General features: G+C 43.0%; 1 protein-coding gene across 1 annotated transcript in view; it reads left to right on the top strand.

The window, feature by feature from the left end:
* LOC115162368 (ryanodine receptor 3) overlaps positions 1-10420 on the top strand; it is a 163443-nt gene extending 153023 nt beyond the window's left edge. The window contains exons 90-104 of the mRNA XM_029713600.1: positions 1596-1675; positions 1878-2052; positions 2185-2271; positions 2356-2556; positions 2860-2990; positions 3187-3229; positions 3366-3493; positions 3596-3656; positions 3761-3907; positions 4037-4171; positions 4346-4502; positions 6304-6368; positions 6452-6552; positions 8803-8854; positions 9004-10420. Of these exons, the coding sequence (XP_029569460.1) occupies positions 1596-1675; positions 1878-2052; positions 2185-2271; positions 2356-2556; positions 2860-2990; positions 3187-3229; positions 3366-3493; positions 3596-3656; positions 3761-3907; positions 4037-4171; positions 4346-4502; positions 6304-6368; positions 6452-6552; positions 8803-8854; positions 9004-9099 (1659 nt within the window). The 3' untranslated portion in view covers positions 9100-10420. The remainder of the gene's footprint in view (positions 1-1595; positions 1676-1877; positions 2053-2184; positions 2272-2355; positions 2557-2859; positions 2991-3186; positions 3230-3365; positions 3494-3595; positions 3657-3760; positions 3908-4036; positions 4172-4345; positions 4503-6303; positions 6369-6451; positions 6553-8802; positions 8855-9003) is intronic.
* Positions 10421-19522: the final 9102 nt, after the last annotated feature.

Below are 19522 nucleotides of genomic sequence, written 5' to 3'. Positions count from 1 at the left end.
ACCCAAAATATCAAGGTTTTGTTCCCCGAGCCACTTAGTTATCACTTTTGCCTTATGGCAAGGTGCTCCATCATGCTGGAAAAGGCATTGTTCATCACCAAACTGTTCCTGGATGGTTGGGAGAAGTTGCTCTCGGAGGATGTGTTGGTACCATTCTTTATTCATGGATGTGTTCTTAGGCAAAATTGTGAGTGAGCCCACTCCCTTGGCTGAGAAGCAACCCCACACATGAACGGTCTCAGGATGCTTTACTGTTGGCATGACACAGGACTGATGGTAGCGCTCACCTTGTCTTCTCCGGACAAGCTTTTTTCCGGATGCCCCAAACAATCGGAAAGGGGATTCATCAGAGAAAATGACTTTACCCCAGTCCTCAGCAGTCCAATCCCTGTACCTTTTGCAGAATATCAGTCTGTCCCTGATGTTTTCCTGGAGAGAAGTGGCTTCTTTGCTGCCCTTTTTGATACCAGGCCATCCTCCAAAAGTCTTCGCCTCACTGTGTGAAGATGCACTCAGAACCTGCCTGCTGTTATTCCTGAGCAAGCTCTGTACTGGTGGTGCCCCGATCCCGCAGCTGAATCAACTTTAGGAGACGGTCCTGGCGCTTTCTGGACTTTCTTGGGCGCCCTGAAGCCGCCTTCACAACAATTGAACCACTCTCCTTGAAGTTCTTGATGATTCGATAAATGGTTGATTTAGGTGCAATCTTACTGGCAGCAATGTCCTTGCCTGTGAAGCCCTTTTTGTGCAAAGCAATGATGACGGCACGTGTTTCCTTGCAGGTAACCATGTTTGACAGAGGAAGAACAATGATTCCAAGCACCACCCTCCTTTTGAAGCTTCCAGTCTGTTATTCGAACTCAATCAGCATGACAGAGTGATCTCCAGCCTTGTCCTCGTCAACAGTCACACCTGTGTTAATGAGAGAATCACTGACATGATGTCAGCTGGTCCTTTTGTGGCAGGGCTGAAATGCAGTGGAAATGTTTTTTGGTGATTCAGTTCATTTGCATGGCAAAGAGGGACTTTGCAATTAATTGCAATTCATCTGATCACTCTTCATAAAATTCTGGAGTATATGCAAATTGCCATCATACAAACTGAGGCAGCAGACTTTGAAAAGTAATATTTGTGTCATTCTCAAAACTTTTGGCCACGACTGTAGAGTAATAGTGAAGACGTCACAACTATGAAATGACACATATGGAATCATGTAGTAACCAAAAAAGTGTTAAACAAATCAAAACATATTTTATATTTGAGATTCTTCAAAGTAGCCACCCTTTGCCTTGAAAGCTTAGCATCTTCTTAGAATTCTCTCAACCAGCTTCACCTGGAATGCTTTTCCAACAGTCTTGGAATTTAATTTGGAACATGTATTCACATGGCTTGATTCATGAAATATGTAAAAATAAAATAAAAACAGTAACCCCAAAGACTAAATATAGTACAATATCAAACACTCACATTGTAGACAAATGCTTTGGCCGAATTTAAAACATTTCTTCAGATTTGTCCGTCAGTATGCTCAGAGAAAAAGTGTACCAAAGTTTTTATTTATTTATTTCCATTATGAACATGAATGTGTTTACCAGGATTCCATGTGTTTCTTGAAGGAGGCTGCGACTAAGGAGCCTACCAACGGAGATCACAAAGCCGAGCCAGAGAAAGCAGAGTGAGTGGCCTCATACGTCCTTGATGTGATGTGATTGCACCTGATTTGATTCTCAGTGTGAACACAAGATTCCCTACCTGACTCAGCCGTAACAGCATTTGTTTTGCTCCTGCTGGAAGCTGAACTGATTTGGTGAGGGTGCTTGTTGTCTTTTGGTCTGTCTGTGCATCACCCTGTTTGATGTGTATGTTTGTGTCTACAGCCCAGAGGATGGGGAGAAGAAGGACCAGGACAAAGTCAAAGAGGAGGCTCCCCCAGAGCCCTTACCGGAGGAGAAGAAGGCCCCCAAGAAGAGACCGGGACTGAAGAAAGAGTCTCCAGAGGAGTTCATGGCCAGCTTCTTCTCTAGCCTGGACATCTACCAGACCAAGATGCTGGTGAAACCACACACTGATGCTATACCCATTCACGTCATTTAGCCCTGTTATCATAATAGCACATTAGTGTTTGTGGTGTTGCATGCTGTATGGCATATCCTTGTCTAATATATGCTTGTATGTGTTTTTCAGAACTATCTGGCCAGAAACTTCTACAACCTGCGTTTCTTGGCATTGTTTGTTGCATTTGCCATAAACTTTATTCTGCTCTTCTACAAAGTAAGTCAAACCCTATCTAATCAAATAGAGCACAGTGTTACTATTGGGCTGTCATGGATATGCACTGAGCGTGTGTTGTGTCAGGTGACTGGAGATGACAGGGATGACGATGATCCAGATCCCTGGAATGGAGGTGGAGCTACTGATGAAGAGGAGGATGAAGGTGGGATGGAGTATTTTGTCCTGCAGGAGAGCACAGGCTACATGGCACCTACACTGCGCTTCTTGGCCATACTACACACAGTCATCTCTTTCCTGTGTGTGGTGGGATACTACTACCTAAAGGTACATTTTTCAATCACACACATACAGATAACTAACTTATATGCACACATACCAACATATTTATAATATCCCTTGAGAATAAATGTTTCATCATTATAATGGACTAATAATAAACACAGCAGTTTTCAAATGGTTAAAGTCCTTTATATTGTAATATGGGAACTAATTTACCATCAATACATTATTCCCCCCTTTTCTGAAGGTGTATTTGGTAAACACCAGCGTGTGATGATATTATCTCAGACAGTACCTTGTAGGGCTGTGATCTAATGTTCTCTCTGTGCGTCTGTCCGTGTCCCCAAGGTACCTCTGGTGGTGTTCAAGAGAGAAAAGGAGATCGCCAGGAAGTTGGAGTTTGACGGCCTGTACATCACAGAGCAGCCGTCAGACGATGACATCAAAGGACAGTGGGACCGCCTCGTCATCAACACCCCGTGAGTCATATAGAGCACGACTCTAATCATCACCTCAAACTATAATCATCACCGCAAACTATAATCATCAACTTTTTGCTATTTGAATGTAGTTTTCAGATTGTGGATTACTTGTTTATACCAAGGTTTTTGTTTGTAACTCCCTGTCTTGTAGCTTAATTTGTAATAACGATATTTTCCATCCTCTTTTTTATAGTTCCTTCCCTAATAACTACTGGGACAAGTTTGTGAAACGCAAGGTAAGTAGACAGCATTTAATTAATTCTTGGTGGAATTTGTATTAATTATTCACCAGATCAATATGACTTGAACATGCACATACTATTTCTACTACTTACTCTATTTCACCTTGTTATCATGGCCTGCTGCTGTTAGGTGATCAATAAGTACGGAGATCTGTATGGAGCAGAGAGGATAGCAGAGCTGCTGGGGCTGGATAAGAGTGCTCTGGACTTCAACCCCACAGAGGAGACGGTGGTGAAGGAGGCATCGCTGGTGTCCTGGTGAGACCCTGGGAGAGTGGCCTATAATAGAGTTGTCGGGTTAGCATACACAGAGTGAAGTCAAAAACAATACCATTCACATCAATCCACCTCTTTTGACAGGTTGAGCTCTATTGACACCAAGTACCAATGCTGGAAAATGGGTGTGGTGTTTACAGACAATGTAAGTGTTACACATTTACAAAGAGCATAATTTGGTATATGATAACACCACATTATTGTTGACTTGATCTGACTCATCTGTTTCTATGTTGTGTGTCCCTACAGTCGTTCCTGTACCTGGTGTGGTACACCACCATGTCCATCCTGGGTCACTACAACAACTTCTTCTTCGCTGCCCATCTGTTGGACATCGCCATGGGCTTCAAGACCCTCCGGACCATCCTGTCCTCGGTCACCCACAATGGCAAACAGGTGGGTGCAGTTTGGCCACCAGGCAACAGGGGGGTCAGTGTTGAGTCAGAGCTCTAGTTCTGCCTTGGTATTAACCATAGAGATAAAGTACATCACAGTGGAAGTAACCTGAGGTATTCTCTGTCTCAGCTGGTTCTGACTGTAGGTCTCCTGGCAGTGGTGGTCTATCTGTACACTGTGGTGGCCTTCAACTTCTTCCGCAAGTTCTACAACAAGAGTGAGGATGACAACCAGCCCGATATGAAGTGTGACGACATGATGACTGTGAGTCCTTGGATTTTTCCACTAACATCATAATGTGGGGAGTAAAAAAATCTATAAATTAAACACCAGCCCAGTTTAACCGTCCTGTTTGGTGCCTTGTGAATGGATCTATTCCATTTCCATCCAGCCTCACTCTCTTTCTCACCTTCTCTCTGTCTCTCTCTCCTCCATCAGTGCTACCTGTTCCACATGTACGTTGGTGTGAGGGCAGGGGGTGGAATCGGGGATGAGATCGAGGACCCTGCGGGCGACCCGTACGAGCTCTACCGCATCCTCTTCGACATCACCTTCTTCTTCTTTGTCATCGTCATCCTGCTGGCCATCATACAGGGTACGTACTGTACTAGTCTGGGTCACAGGAGGCAGTATCTGGGACAGCGAAGTGGACCAGGGTGAGACCCAGCAGGGTAAGTGTCACTCTGGCTCCCAGGTGTCAAAGTCACCCTGCTCCCTGTGGGCTGGAAGGGGCTGTGGAAAGGGCTGTGTAGGGAGGGGATTAATCAACCATAGAGAGAGACCCATAGCTCGGTCTGTCTGTCTCCACCAGGCCCTTACACACAGTAATGTTTCTCTCACAGTCAGAAAGCCTCAAACTTTCCAATGGTTTTTCCACCTCAGACAATCAGTCAGCCTCATGTCTCTCCCACAGACACTCAAACTGACTGCTCACCTCACAGTAAGTCCAGAACACACAGACAGATATAGCCTGTACCCTAAAACAAGTGGTAAGTAAAAGTATAGATACCTTAATAGAAAGTTACTCAAGTAAAAGTGAGTCACCCAGTAAAATCCTACTTGAGTAAAAGTATTTGGTTTTAAATATACTTAAGTATCAAAAGTAAATGTAATTGCTAATATATACTTAAGTATCTTAAGTAAAAGTATAAATAATTTCAAAACCATTTTCTTGTTATTTACACAAGATGCATTTGTGTTTAGTGAGTCCACCAGGCCAGAGGCAGTAGGGATGACCACATGTTCTTTTGATAAGTGCGTGAATTATTTGACAATTTTATTGTCCTGCTAAGCAATCAAAAAACTTACTTTTGGATGTCAGGGAAAATGTTTGGAATAAAAAGTACATTATTTTCTTTAGGAATTTAGTGAACTAAAAGTTGTCAAAAATGTTTTATATTAGTGCTAGAGGCATTACTACAGATCCGGGTTCGATCCCAGGCTGTGTCGCAGTCGGCCGTGACCGGGAGACCCATAAGGCAGCGCACAATTGGCCCAGCGTCGTCCAGGTTAGAGGATGGTTTGTCTGGCCGGGATGTCCTTGTCCCATCACACTCTAGCGACTCCTGTGGCGGGCCGGGGGAATGCACGCTGACACGGTCGCCAGTTGGACGGTGTTTCCTCTGACACATTGATGTGGCTGGCTTCCGGGTTAAGCGAGCAGTGTGTCAGAGTCGTGTTTCGGAGGACGCATGGCTCTCGATCTTCGCCTCTCCCGAGTCTATACAGGAGTTGCAGTGATGGGATAAGACTAACTACAGTACCAATTGGATATCATGAAATTGCGAAGAAAAAGGGGAAAAAAAATATTCAGTACCAGTCAAAAGTTTGGACACATCTTCAAGGGTTTTTCTTTATTTGAACTAATTTCTACATTGTAGAACAATATTAAAGAGATCAAAACTATGAAATAACACATGGAATCGTGTAGTAACCAAAAAAGTGTTAAAGAAATATATTTGACATTCTTCAAAGTAGCCACCCTTTGCCTTGATGACAGCTTTGCACACTCGTGGCATTATTTTAACCAGCTTCATGAGATGGTCACCTGGAATGCATTTCAATTAACAGGTGTGCCTTGTTAAAAGTTAATTTCTTTCCTTTTAGGACCCCTTCGAGAAAATCCCGTTAACGGGATTGGTTGGACATATATATATATATATATATATAGTAAAGTACAGATAGTAAAGTACAGATACTCCAAAAAACTACTTTAGTAGTACTTTTACCTAAGTACTTTACACCACTGCCTAAAGTGATGCTGCTTCCCATAGTCAGATGCTGTTCAACCATTTAAATATTTTACACGCAATACAAAAAGCTGTGGGGGGAGGAGAATTGTGTTAAATTGCCCTGTCCATAAAGAGACATCTTCACTGTTGGTTGTGTGGCCGTAGGTCTGATCATTGATGCTTTTGGAGAGCTGAGAGACCAACAGGAGCAAGTGAAAGAGGATATGGAGGTGAGAGAGTTTGGTTTACTTTCATCTGTAGTGCAGGTCAACAGACGACAATGTTTGAGTGTTTAATCTATTTTTCTCCTCAGACCAAATGTTTCATCTGTGGCATCGGTAATGACTACTTTGACACGACGCCTCACGGCTTTGAAACACACACCTTACAAGAGCACAACTTGGCCAACTACCTGTGAGTATCTAGACTGAATGTAACCCAGCACTTAAAAGCTAGACTTTTTCGTCTCTGAAGTATCAATTAGCCGACAGGTCTTTCGTCTTCCTGCATAATTACAGTGAGGTAAAAATAATATTTGATCCCCTGCTGATTTTGTACGTTTGCCCACTTACAAAGAAATGACCAGTCTATAATTTTAATGGTAGGTTTATTTGAACAGTGAGAGACAGAATAACAACAAAAAAATCCAGAAAAACACATGTCAAAAATGTTATAAAATGATTTGCATTTTAATGAGGGAAATAAGTATTTGACCCCTCTGCAAAACATGACTTAGTACTTGGTGGCAAAACCCTTGTTGGCAATCACAGAGGTCAGACGTTTCTTGTACTTGGCCACCAGGTTTGCGCACATCTCAGGAGGGATTTTGTCCCACTCCTCTTTGCAAATCTTCTCCAAGTTTAAGGTTTCGAGGCTGACGTTTGGCAACTCGAACCTTCAGCTCCCTCTACAGATTTTCTATGGGATTAAGGTCTGGAGACTGGCTAGGCCACTTCAGGACTTTAATGTGCTTCTTCTTGAGCCACTCCTTTGTTGCCTTGGCTGTGTGTTTTGGGTCATTGTCATGCTGGAATACCCATCCATGACCCATTTTCAATGCCCTGGCTGAGGGAAGGAGGTTCTCACCCAAGATTTGACAGTACATGGCCCCGTCTATCGTCCCTTTGATGTGGTGAAGTTGTCCTGTCCCCTTAGCAGAAAAACACCCTCAAAACATATTGTTTCCACCTCCATGTTTGACGGTGGAGATGGTGTTCTTGGGGTCATAGGCAGCATTCCTCCTCCTCCAAACACGGCGAGTTGAGTTGATGCCAAAGAGTTCCATTTTGGTCTGATCTGATCACAACACTTTCACCAGTTGTCCTCTGAATCATTCAGATGTTCATTGGCAAACTTCAGACGGGCATGTATATGTATTTTTGAGCAGGGGGACCTTGCGGGCGCTGCAGGATTTCAGTCCGTCACGGCGTAGTGTGTTACCAATTGTTTTCTTGGTGACTATGGTCCCAGCTGCCTTGAGATCATTGACAAGATCCTCCCGTGTAGTTCTGGGCTGATTCCTCACCGTTCTCATGATCATTGCAACTCCACGAGGTGAGATCTTACATGGAGCCCCAGGCCGAGGGAGATTGGCAGTTCTTTTGTGTTTCTTCCATTTGCGAATAATCGCACCAACTGTTGTCACCTTCTCACCAAGCTGCTTGGCGATGGTATTGTAGCCCATTCCAGCCTTGTGTAGGTCTACAATCTTGTCCCTGACATCCTTGGAGAGCTCTTTGGTCTTGGCCATGGTGGAGAGTTTGAAATCGGATTGATTGATTGCTTCTGTGGACAGGTGTCTTTTTTTACAGGTAACAAGCTGAGATTAGGAGCACTCCCTTTAAGGGTGTGCTCCTAATCTCAGCTCGTTACCTGTATAAAAGACACCTGGGAGCCAGAAATCTTTCTGATTGAGAGGGGGTCAAATACTTATTTCCCTCATTAAAATGCGAAATAAATTTACAACATTTCTGACATGCGTTTTTCTGGATATTTTTGTTGTTATTCTGTCTCTCACTGTTCAAATAAACCTACCATTAAAATTATAGACTGATCATTTCTTTGTCAGTGGGCAAGTGTACAAATTCAGCAGGGGATCAAATACTTTTTTCCCTCACTGTATACCCACTTATTTACTATTAAACCACCTGATGGATGGCTTTTACACAACAGTTGATGGTATCTATGCCCCAGTAAAAAAAAATACAAACAGTGCCCCTCAGAGCCAGCATTCTTCCACCCTCTATAAGCTCAGTGCTCATCTATTGTTTCTGTGTTAGCTAGCTGGAAAATAGGAAGCCACGTGGTCTTCATCTGCCCACTCAGTCAACTGGAGGAGGATAGAACGCTAACCTTATTAGCTCATTTGTTTAGGTTGGTTGGAAAATAGGTGTGTGACATCATCTTATGTATGCATCATACATTTTGATTTAGTGTGCAATGGAACATAGACTCAGTACTCTGATGGTTGAGGATAAGACACATGGATGTCCTAAGATCATCAAGAACATTATGCTTGCATGAGACTTTCATTTCCTCCTGCTATAGCCATTTGTAGTTGTGAAAGAGGTCAGTTGGTCTTTGAGATGTTGAATGATGCAAGTGAAACATGACTGTGGATCAAGTGGTAATTTGCATGTATCTGAACTCTATTTGACTTGACAGGTTTTTCCTGATGTACCTTATCAACAAAGATGAGACGGAACACACCGGTCAGGTATGGATCTTGTCACTCTTTTGACCCCTTTGTCCTGTGAAAAGGTTGTCATATCAGGACCCAAAGTTAACTGTGACTCACCAGTTTTTAGGCTCGGCTCATCTGCTGCTATAGATTGACCAGTCTTTTTGTCTGTCTGCTTCCTCCAGGAGTCATACGTGTGGAAGATGTACCAGGAAAGGCTCTGGGACTTTTTCCCTGCTGGAGACTGTTTCAGAAAGCAGTATGAGGACCAGCTTGGATAGAGCTGACAGACAGGTTGCTGTCATCCTACGGACAGGACTACAGTCCTACAAAGAGCTGTTCCAGGTACACTCTCACTTCCTCCTAACAGCTAGCTGATGACGGTTGGTAACCATTCACCGCCTATTGCCTCCTCTAAATGTGTGAGACTAGAGGAGAGGGGAGATGCTATCTTCCATATGACGGAATAACCATTTTCACATCAACGTCAAATGTACCTGTACATGTTACCTTTGGTACAGTGCCAACCTCCAAGAAAGTGACTATATTACAACCTGCCCAGACAGATTTCAGTTTTGAACAATTTCTTTCTCTTTTTTTTTGACAACGTGTTGCCTTTTCCTCCACATAACCCCAAACCATTGCACAATTATTGGTCTTTTTGAGAAACACTGGGTTGTGTGGGGTTATGGGACAACGTGTGAGTCTGGGCCCGTTGCAATATGCACAAGAAGACTACTTCAATATTTCAAGAATGTTGAAAATGAGACTTATGCCAAAAGATAGGCGGGCAGATTTATACAGAGAGCATACTGTATGTGATTTAACAAAGTTTAAAAAATGTTGTTTGAGTAATGTGCTTTCAGATATGAAGTATTGAATATAGAGGACTTGACCAGGGGAAAGGTTGATTATATGATAAAAATGCCTGAATCAAGTACTTGATGAAGTGCCTTATCTACATTACAACGGAGCTATGCAAAACCATGTGTTTTTCTTTCTGCAATGGATGTGCAGTAGTTTTCCTGGACCAGAAACAAGCAGCTGTTCAGAGTCATTAGTTTCTGGCTTATGTTTTTCATTTCAAAATGGATGAGCAGTGTTGAGTTTTTTGCCAACTGCAGAATCTACACTTTGGAGAAAAAAAAAGGTTCTGGATAGAACCAAAAAGGGTTGTATTGCTTGCTTCATATACTGTATGGCAACCTAATAGGTTCAATATAGAACCCTTTTGCAGAGTTCTTTGATCAGAACCCCAGGGTTCGTCTTCACTGACCCAACATTGGTTCGATTATAGAACCATTGGGTTCCATATAGGGTTCTATATGGAACCAATTTCAGTTATATATATAACCTTAAGGGGTGCCATATATGAGGCAAGCATGGAACCCTTTTTGGTTCTATCCAGAACCTTTTATTTCTAAGAGTGTAACTGCAAACGAGTATAAATTACACACGTCTTAGTATATCATATGTCCGAATTTATTAAACACCTTGAAACAAAAACAAAAAATAAATTGCTATTGTATGGCTATTTGTATGTAGTAGCGTTGCTGAACCGTGCATTTCCCTGAAGGACAAATAAAGAAATCAATGAAATAACTGGAGTCTCTTCAAACAGTGTTTCTTGTTGGATTTTACTATCTTTTATTTGCGATAGTTAAGGACAAAGTATGTAGCCTACAGTACAAACTACAGCAAACTTGCGTGTAATATCTCACTGTCCAGTTGTTCCTTTACTGACCCCTAATCACCTCCCGATGTGACTGAGTTCATATCAGGGGATTTAGCTTCTTCTTTTTTTTTTAAGCATTGCGTAATTTCCCCTAAAAGATAATGTGCATGTGAAGCTGAGCCTGGCTCTCCTTTACCTATCCACTCTTTGAACGACAAATATAGCCTACAGTTTAGACCTGACTGTTAGGTGTTAGCTAGGGTGGCTTTGAAGGTTTACCACATTCAGCCTCCACATTTAGTATTTACATTTGTATTATCAGTAAGGTAGTATAATCAGTCCTAGCTTTTGATTTTAGCTAGTAGCTACTGAATAGTGTTGGTCAGTCCAGTCCTACCTGGGTGCAGGAGGCATGCAGGACATCAGCAGGCTGGTTCCCTGCCTTGGCCGATGGGAGTTTTATCCCTAGTACCCACGGTGCCAACTGTCAGTTGGTATTATGCCTGACATCCCTCTGAAGCTCATACAGCCATCCCTTTAACCGGTCTTAACCACCTCTGACATGTGGATATCTGATCACGTTTTTTAACCATTGTAGGTAAATTGACTGAAGCTTACTGAAAAGTGAAGTATCACAATCCCTAGAATTATAAAAATGTTCATAATTAGAAATAATGAGAGCAGCAGGAAACCACTCTCTGGCTAATGTAAAACAACATTGGCGCGATTAAAGTCCCAGAGACAATTGTATTATACCCATTATGTTAATTCTCTGTTTGTGTTAAATTGTCTCAGTCTGAGGTCCTAGCAGCGGTTGATGTGGTGTGTGTGAAGTGATGGTCGTGAAAACAGGACTGTGGTAGGGGGGTTCATCTCCCCCTCTCTGGTGGAATCATTAGTTCTGTAATGACCCACTTCTTATTAAGCTGAATCCTCAATTAAACAGAGTTGTCCTGAGAGAGACAATTTAATTAACTGATCAAAAGTGGAGACCTTGAAGACATATGACTGTCTGTGGCTTTGCTGTCCACAACAGAAAGTATGCATACCTCTTGACTTATTCCAAATGTTGTTGTTTTACAGCCTAAATTCAAAATGGATTAAATATTTTTGTTTTTCTCACCAACCTCCACACAACACCCCATAATGACAAGGTGAACCCATTTTTTTTGGGGGGGGGGCAAATTTATTGAAAACGAAGTACAGAAATATCTAATTTACATACACTGCATGACCAAAAGTTGGTCCCCTCTTTGCTGCTATAACAGCCTGCACTCTTCTGGGAAGGCTTTCCACTAGATGTTGGAAGATTACTGCTGGGACTTCCTTCGATTCAGCCACAAGAGCATTAGTGAGGTCGGGCACTGATGATGGGTGACTAGGCCTTGCTCGCAGTCGGTGTTCCAATTCATCCAAAAGGTGTTTGATGGCGTTGAGGTCATTGCTAGATTTCCATTTTCAAGTCTTGCCATAGATTTTCAAGCCAATTTAAGTTAAAACTGTAAATAGGTCACTCAGGAACATTCAATGTCATCTTGGCAAGCAACCCCAGTGTATTTGGCCTTGTGTTTTAGGTTATTGTTCTGCTGAAAGGTGAATTTGTCTCCCAGTGTCTGTTGGAAAGCAGACTTAACCAGGTTTTCCTCTAGGATTTTGCCTGTGCTTAACTCTATTCCATTTATTTTTATCCTAAAAGACTCCCTAGTCCTTTCCGATGACAAGCATACACATAACATGATGCAGCCACCACCATATGAAGAGTGGTACTCAGTGACGTGTTGGATTTGCCCCAAACATAACATTTTGTATTCAGGACATAAAGTTAATTTCTTTGCCACATTTTTTAGCAGTTTTACTTTAGTGCCTTATTGTAAACAGGATGTAGGTTTTGGAATATTTGTATTCTGTTGTTTTCACTCTGTCATTTCAGTTAGTATTGGGGAGTAACTACAATATTGTTGTTGATCCATCCTCTGTTTTTCCTATTACAGCCATTAAACTCTAACTGTTTTAAAGTCACCATTGGCCTCAGTGAAATCCCTGATCGGTTTTTTTCCTCTCCGGCAACTGAGGTAGGAAGGACGCCTGTATCTTTGTAGTGACTGGGTGTATTGATACATCATCCAAAGTGTAATTAATAACTTCACCACGCTTACAATAATATTCAATGTCTGCTTTTTTATTTTTACCCATCTACCAATAGGTGCCCTTCTTTGCAAGATATTGGAAAACCTCCCTGGTCTTTGTGGTTGAATCTGTGTTTGAAATTCACTGCTCGACTGAGGGACCTTATAGATAATTGAATGTGTGGGGTACAGAGATGAGATAGTCATTCAAAAATCATGTTAAACACTGTTATTGCACACAGAGTGAGTCCATACAATTTATTAGGTGACCTGTTAAGCACATTTTTACTCCTAAACTTATTTAGGCTTGCCATTACAAAGGGGTTGAATACTTAAAAACATAATTCCTCTTTGACATTATAGGGTATTGAGTGTAGGCCAGTCACACAAAATCTACATGTAATCCATTTGAAATCCAGGCTTTCTGTTGGCACTGGTGTTGTGTATAACCTTCTCAGGCATAAAACATGGACTGTTTCCCAGATAGCTCACGCCCACATCCAACACCACAACATGACACAGAGAACATGAAGATTCGCAGCATCTGCTACACAGCCCATTTCTCAACCTGCAACTAAGAATAGCCTACTGTATGGATGCTACGGCAGGCATGGCTGGGAATCGATCCTGCAGCTCTCCGTAACATCGCTGATGGCCTGACCAATGAGCCAGCAGCAGAACACAACCCACACCTTTTAACCCCATCTCCTGTGACCTCACCTCATGCATGCTGGACAAACAAGACTCAGAAATGACCATGTCATTTTCTCCCACAGAATGGGAACTGAGAAAGAGGCTATTAACAAGGGCCATTATAATGTTTCTTGTCACATCTCAGTGCACCCGGTGTCTGACCTTCTGCTCCGTCTGGTCATTCAGCAAGATGCATGGCCGGACACCGGATGACCAAGGGACAATGACCATACACTCAAGGGACATATTCCACTTAATTTAACCACACTCCTATTCAAGACCTGGACCCCATTGACTAAAATATTTACAAGCCACTTTACGAGTATTATTGTCAAGTGGTAACTTAATAATTTTGTAGAGCAAAGAGAACTATTGAAATTTGTAATGTACAGTGCCTTCGGAGAATATTCAGACCCCTTGACTTTTTTGTGTTACAGCCTTATTCTAAAATTGATTAAATTGTTTTTTTCATCATTCATTTACAAACAATACCCTAGAATGACAAAGCAAAAACTGTTTTATAGACATTTTTAGCTAATAAAAAAAAAAAATGACATCACATTTACATAAGTATTCAGACCCTTTACTCAGTACTTTGTTGAAGCAACTTTAGCAGCAATTACAGCGTTGAGTCTTGGGTATGACACTCCAAGCTTGGCACATCTGTATTTGGGAGTTTCTTTCATTCTTCTCTGCAGATCCTCTCAAGCTCTGTCAGGTTGGATGGGGAACGTTGCTGCACAGCTATTTTCAAGTTTCTCTAGAGATGTTCAGGTCCAGGCTCTAGCTGGTCACTCAAGGACATTCAGAGACTTGTCCTGAAGCCACTCCTACATTGTCTTGGCTGTGGGCTTAGGGTCGTTGTCCTGTTGGAAGGTGAACCTTCGCCCCAGTCTGAGGTTCTGAGCGCTCTGGAGAAGGTTTTCATCAAGGATGTCTCTGTACTTTGCTCAGTTCATCTTTGCCTCGATCCTGACTAGTCTCCCAGTCCGTGCCGCTTTCCTCCAGACGTGGCGCTTGGCATTCAGACCAAAGAGTTAAATCTTAGTTTCATCAGACCAGAGAATCTTATTTATCATGATCTGAGAGTCTTTAGGTGCCTTTTGGCAAACTCCAAGCGGGCTGTCAGGTGCCTTTTACTGAGGGGCTTCCATCTGGCCACTCTACCATAAAGGCCTTATTGTTGGAGTGCTGCAGAGATTGTTGTCCTTCTGGAAGGTTCTCCCATCTCCACAGACGAACTCTAGAGCTCTGTCAGAGTGACCATCGGGTTCTTGGTCACCTCCCTGACCAAGGCCCTTCTCTCCCGATTGCTCAGTTTGGCCATGCGGCCAGCTCTAGGGAGAGTCTTGGAGGTTCCAAACTTCTTCCATTTAAGAATTGTGTGTTCTTGGGGACCTTCAATGCTGCAGACATGTCTTTGTACACTTCCCCAGATCTGTGTTTCGACACAATCCTGTCTCGAAGCTCAACAGACAATTCCTTCGATTTCATGGCTTGGTTTTTGCTCGGACATGCACTGTCAACTGTGGGACCTTATATAGACAGGTGTGTGCCTTTCCAAATCATGTCCAATCAATTGAATTTACCACAGGTGGACTCCAAGTTGTAGAAAAATCTCAAAGATTATCAATGGAAACAGGATGCACCTGAGCTCAATTTCAAGTCTCATACCAAAGGGTCTGAGTACTTCTATAAATAAGGTATTTTAGTTTTCGCTTTGTCATTATGCCGTATTGTGTGTAGATTGCTGAGGATTTTTTTTATTTAATACATTTTAGAATAAGGCTGTGACGTAACAAAATGTGGAAAAAGTCAAGGGGTCTGAATACATTCCGAAGGCACTGTATATGTGTATATGTGTGTGTGTGTGTGTGTATATGTATATATATATATATATATATATAATACCTGTATCTTGTTAATTTTTCATAAAGTGGAAATAGATATGCCTACAGTGGTGACATTTTGTAATTGTATCTTTAGATTGATTGTCAGTATCTGGTGTGGCCACCAGCTGCATTAAGTACTGCAGTGCATCTCGTCAAAACGCGACTCGTCAAAACCGCGACTCGTCAGTGAAGCGCACTTTTTGCTAATCCTGTCTGGTCCAGCAACGGTGGGTTTGTGCCCATAGGCGACGTTGTTGTCGGTGATGTCTGGTGAGGATCTGCCTTACAACAGGCCTACAAGCCCTCAGTCCAGCCTCTCTAAGCTTATTGCAGACAGTCTGAGCACTGATGGAGGGATTGTGCGTTCCTGGTGTAACTCAGGCAGTTGTTGTTGCCATCCTGTACCTGTCCCGCAGGTGTGATGTTTGGATGTACCGATCCTGTGGAGGTGTTGTTACACGTGGTCTGCCACTGCGAGGACGATCAGCTGTCTGTCCTGTCTCCCTATAGTGCTGTCTTAGGCATCTCACAGTACAGACATTGCAAATTATTGCCCTGGCCACATCTGCAGTCCTCATGCCTCCTTGCAGCATGCCTAAGGCACATTCACGCAGATGAGCAGGGACCCTGGGCATCTTTCTTTTGGTGTTTTTCAGAGTCAGTAGAAAGATCTCTTTAGTGTCCTAAGTTTCCATAACTGTGACCTTAATTGCCTACCTTCTGTAAGCTGTTAGTGTCTTAACGACCATTCCACAGGTGCTTGTTCATTAATTATTTTTGGTTCATTGAACAAGCATGGGAAACAGTGTTTAAACCCTTTACAATGAAGATCTGTGAAGATATTTGGATTTTTACGAATTATCTTCGTCAGACAGGGTCCTGAAACGTTTCTTTTTTTGCTGAGTTTATCTCTGAGGGTTTAGATCTTGAGTTAGTCACCTCATACAAGTACTGTACTTGGGAGTATGGCTAGACGGTACACTGTCCTTCTCTCAGCACATATGAAAGCTGCAGGATAAAGTTAAATCTAGACTTGGTTTCCTCTATTGTAATCAATCGCTCCTCTTTCACCCCAGATGCCATACTAACCCTGAATCAGATCACCATCCTATCCATGCTGGATTACAGAAACATAATTTATAGATCGGCAGGTAAGGGTGCTCTCGTGCGGCTAGATGTTCTTTACCATTCGGCCATCAGATTTGCCACCAATGCTCCTTATAGGACACATCACTGCATCACTATACTCCTCTGTAAACTGGTCATCTCTGTATACCCATCGCAAGACCCACTGGTTGATGCTTATTTATAAAACCCTCTTAGGCCTCACTCCCCCTATCTGAGATATCTACTGCAGGCCTCATCCTCCAAATACAACATCCATTCTGCCAGTCACATTCTTTTAAAAGTCCCCAAAGCACACAGTCCCTGGGTTGCTCGTCTATTCAGTTCGCTGCAGCTAGCAACTGGAACGAGTTGCAACAAACACTCAAACTGGACAGTTTTATCTCAATCTCTTCATTCAAAGACTCAATCATGGACACTCTTACTGACAGTTGTGGCTGCTTTGCGTGATGTATTGTTGTCTCTACCTTCTTGCCCTGTGCTGTTGTCTGTGTCCAATAATGTTTGTACCATGTTTTGTGCTGCTACTATGTTGTGTTCCTACCATGTTGTTGTCATGTTGTGTTGCTACCATGTTGTTATGTTGTGTTGCTATCATGCTGTGTTGTCATGTGTTGCTGACTTGCTATGTTGTTGTTTCTTTATGTTGTGTTGTCTCTCTTGTCATGATGTGTGTTTTGTCCTAAATTTATATATATATATGTTTTTTATCCCAGCCCCCGTCCGTCCCCGCAGGAGACCTTTTGCCTTTTGGTAGGCCTTCATTGTTTAATAAGAATTTGTTTTTAACTGACTTTCCCAGTTAAATTTGAACCAAGATGGCGCTGCAGTAGGACGTGTATGTCTATCTTTGTCTTATCCCATGTAAATAGACAGTCTTTTTAGTATATATCTTAATCTAACTTTCTATCTACAAATTAAATATACATTCCTGCAACCCGCCTCACCCAATGTGGTACGGATCTGCTATTTTTATTCCTTATAACTGGAACATCCATCAGGAGCTAGCCAGCTAACTAGCTACTAGTCTTTGTTAGCCACAGCTAGCGGTCCTTGCCTTTTTTCCCCGTCATCAACCAGCCTTAGCTCGGACAACACCTGCCAGTCTGCACAGAGCGATATCAACCCATAGCATATCAGACTGCTTCTCTCTACCATATCACCGGATTCCTACCGCTCTGGATCATTACACCGCATCATTCCTCCAGATCATCGCAGCTAGCTAGCTGCAAACATGTGGCTACTGTTAGCTAACGCCTCTGTTCCGAAGCAAGCACCAGCTAGCCTTGAGCTAGCCTCGAGCTAGGTCCATATACTAGCTAATTCTAGGGCTACAATACCTCCTTTTCCAATTGGCCTGGACCCTTTATTGTCGACACGGAGGCCCGCCGATCCATCACGACAGGACTGCCGATGTGATCGCCCGATGTGGTCTCAACAGGCTATTCTGTTACGATGTCGTCGAACAACTAGCCCTGGCCCGCTAGCTTTTCTGAACGTTGTGTCCCATGCTCGCCTAGCGTAGTAGTGACTACCAAACAGCACCCTGACTCACCTATTGCTGCTCTTTTGACCCTATGATCACTCGGCTACACAGCTGATGCCCCCTGGACTGTTTCATTAACACGGTACCTTATTTTGTTTACCTGTCAGCCTCGAACTCAGGTCCTGTATGTACCTAACTAACCCGCTCTGCCCGTTCATCGCCATTTACCCGTTGTTGTCTTAGCTCTCCTGATCAACACCTGTGATTGCTTTATGCCTCTCTCTGTCAATATGCCTTGTCTTCTGCTGTCTTGGATAGTTTTTACTGTTTTATTTCACTGGAGAGCCCTCAGTCCCACTCAAAATGCCTTAGATAGCTCTTTCATCCCACCCCACACACATGCGGAGACCTCACTTGGCTTAACTTGTCCCTCCAGAGACTAAACCTTTCTCATCGTCACTCAATGCCTAGGTTAACCTCCACTGTACTCACATCCTACCATACCCTTGTCTGTACATTATGCCTTGAATCTCTTCTACCACGCCCAGAAAACTGCTCCTTTTATTCTCTGTCCCTAACGCACTAGACGACCAGTTCTTATAGCCTATAGCCGTACCCTTATACAACTCCTCCTCTGTTCCTCTGGTGATGTAGAGGTTACCCCAGGCCCTGTAGCCCCCAGTTCCACTCCTATTCCCCAGACGCTATCATTTGTTGACTTCTGTAACCGTAAAAGCCTTGGTTTCATGCAAGTTAACATCAGAAGCCTCCTCCCTAAGTTTGTTTTATTCACTGCTTTAGCACACTCCACCAACCCTGATGTCCTAGCTGTGTCTGAATCCTGGCTTAAATATTCATCCCCAACTACAACATTTTCCAACAAGATAGAACTGCCAAAGGGGGTGGAGTTGAAATCTACTGCAAAGTTCTGTCATGCTATCCAGGTCTGTTCCCAAACAGTTTGAGCTTCTACTTTTAAAAATCCACTTTTCCAGAAATAAGTCTCTCACTGTTGCCGCATGTTATAGACCCCCCTCAGCCCCCAGCTGGACACCATATCGTGAATTAATTTCCCCCGATTTATCTTCAGAGTTTGTACTGTTAGGTGACCAAAACTGGGATATGCTTAAAACCCCGGCCGTCCTACAATCAAAGCTAGATGCCCTCAATCTCACGTAAATTATCATGGAACCTACCAGGTACAACCCTAAATCTGTAAACACTGGCACATATCATCCTGACCAACCTGCCCTCTAAATACACCTCTGCTGTCTTCAACGAGGATCTCAGCGATCACTGCCTCATTGGCTGTGTCCGCAATGGGTCCGTGGTCAAACGACCACCCCTCATCACTGTCAAATGCTCCCTAAAACACTTCAGCGAGCAGTCCTTTCTAATCGACGTGGACCGGGTATCCTGGAAGGATAATGGCAGCATTTTGTCAGTAGAGGATGCCTGGTTATTCTTTAAAAGTGCTTTCCTCACCATCTTAAACAAGCATGCCCCTTTCAAAAAATGTAGAACTAAGAACAGATACAGCCCTTGGTTCACTCCAGACCTGACTGCCCTTGACCAGCACAAAAACATCCTGTGGTGCACTGCATTAGCATAGAATAGCCCCCGCGATATGCAAGTTTTCATGGAAGTTAGGAACCATTATACACAGGCAGTTAGTTCAAACAGAAATTTGCATCCTGTAGCACAAAC

Source organism: Salmo trutta, chromosome 25, assembly GCF_901001165.1.
Source record: "Salmo trutta chromosome 25, fSalTru1.1, whole genome shotgun sequence".
NCBI classification, from domain to species: Eukaryota; Metazoa; Chordata; class Actinopteri; order Salmoniformes; family Salmonidae; genus Salmo; species Salmo trutta.
Note: the sequence above shows the minus strand (reverse complement) of the source record. Positions and strands in the feature narration are given on the sequence as shown.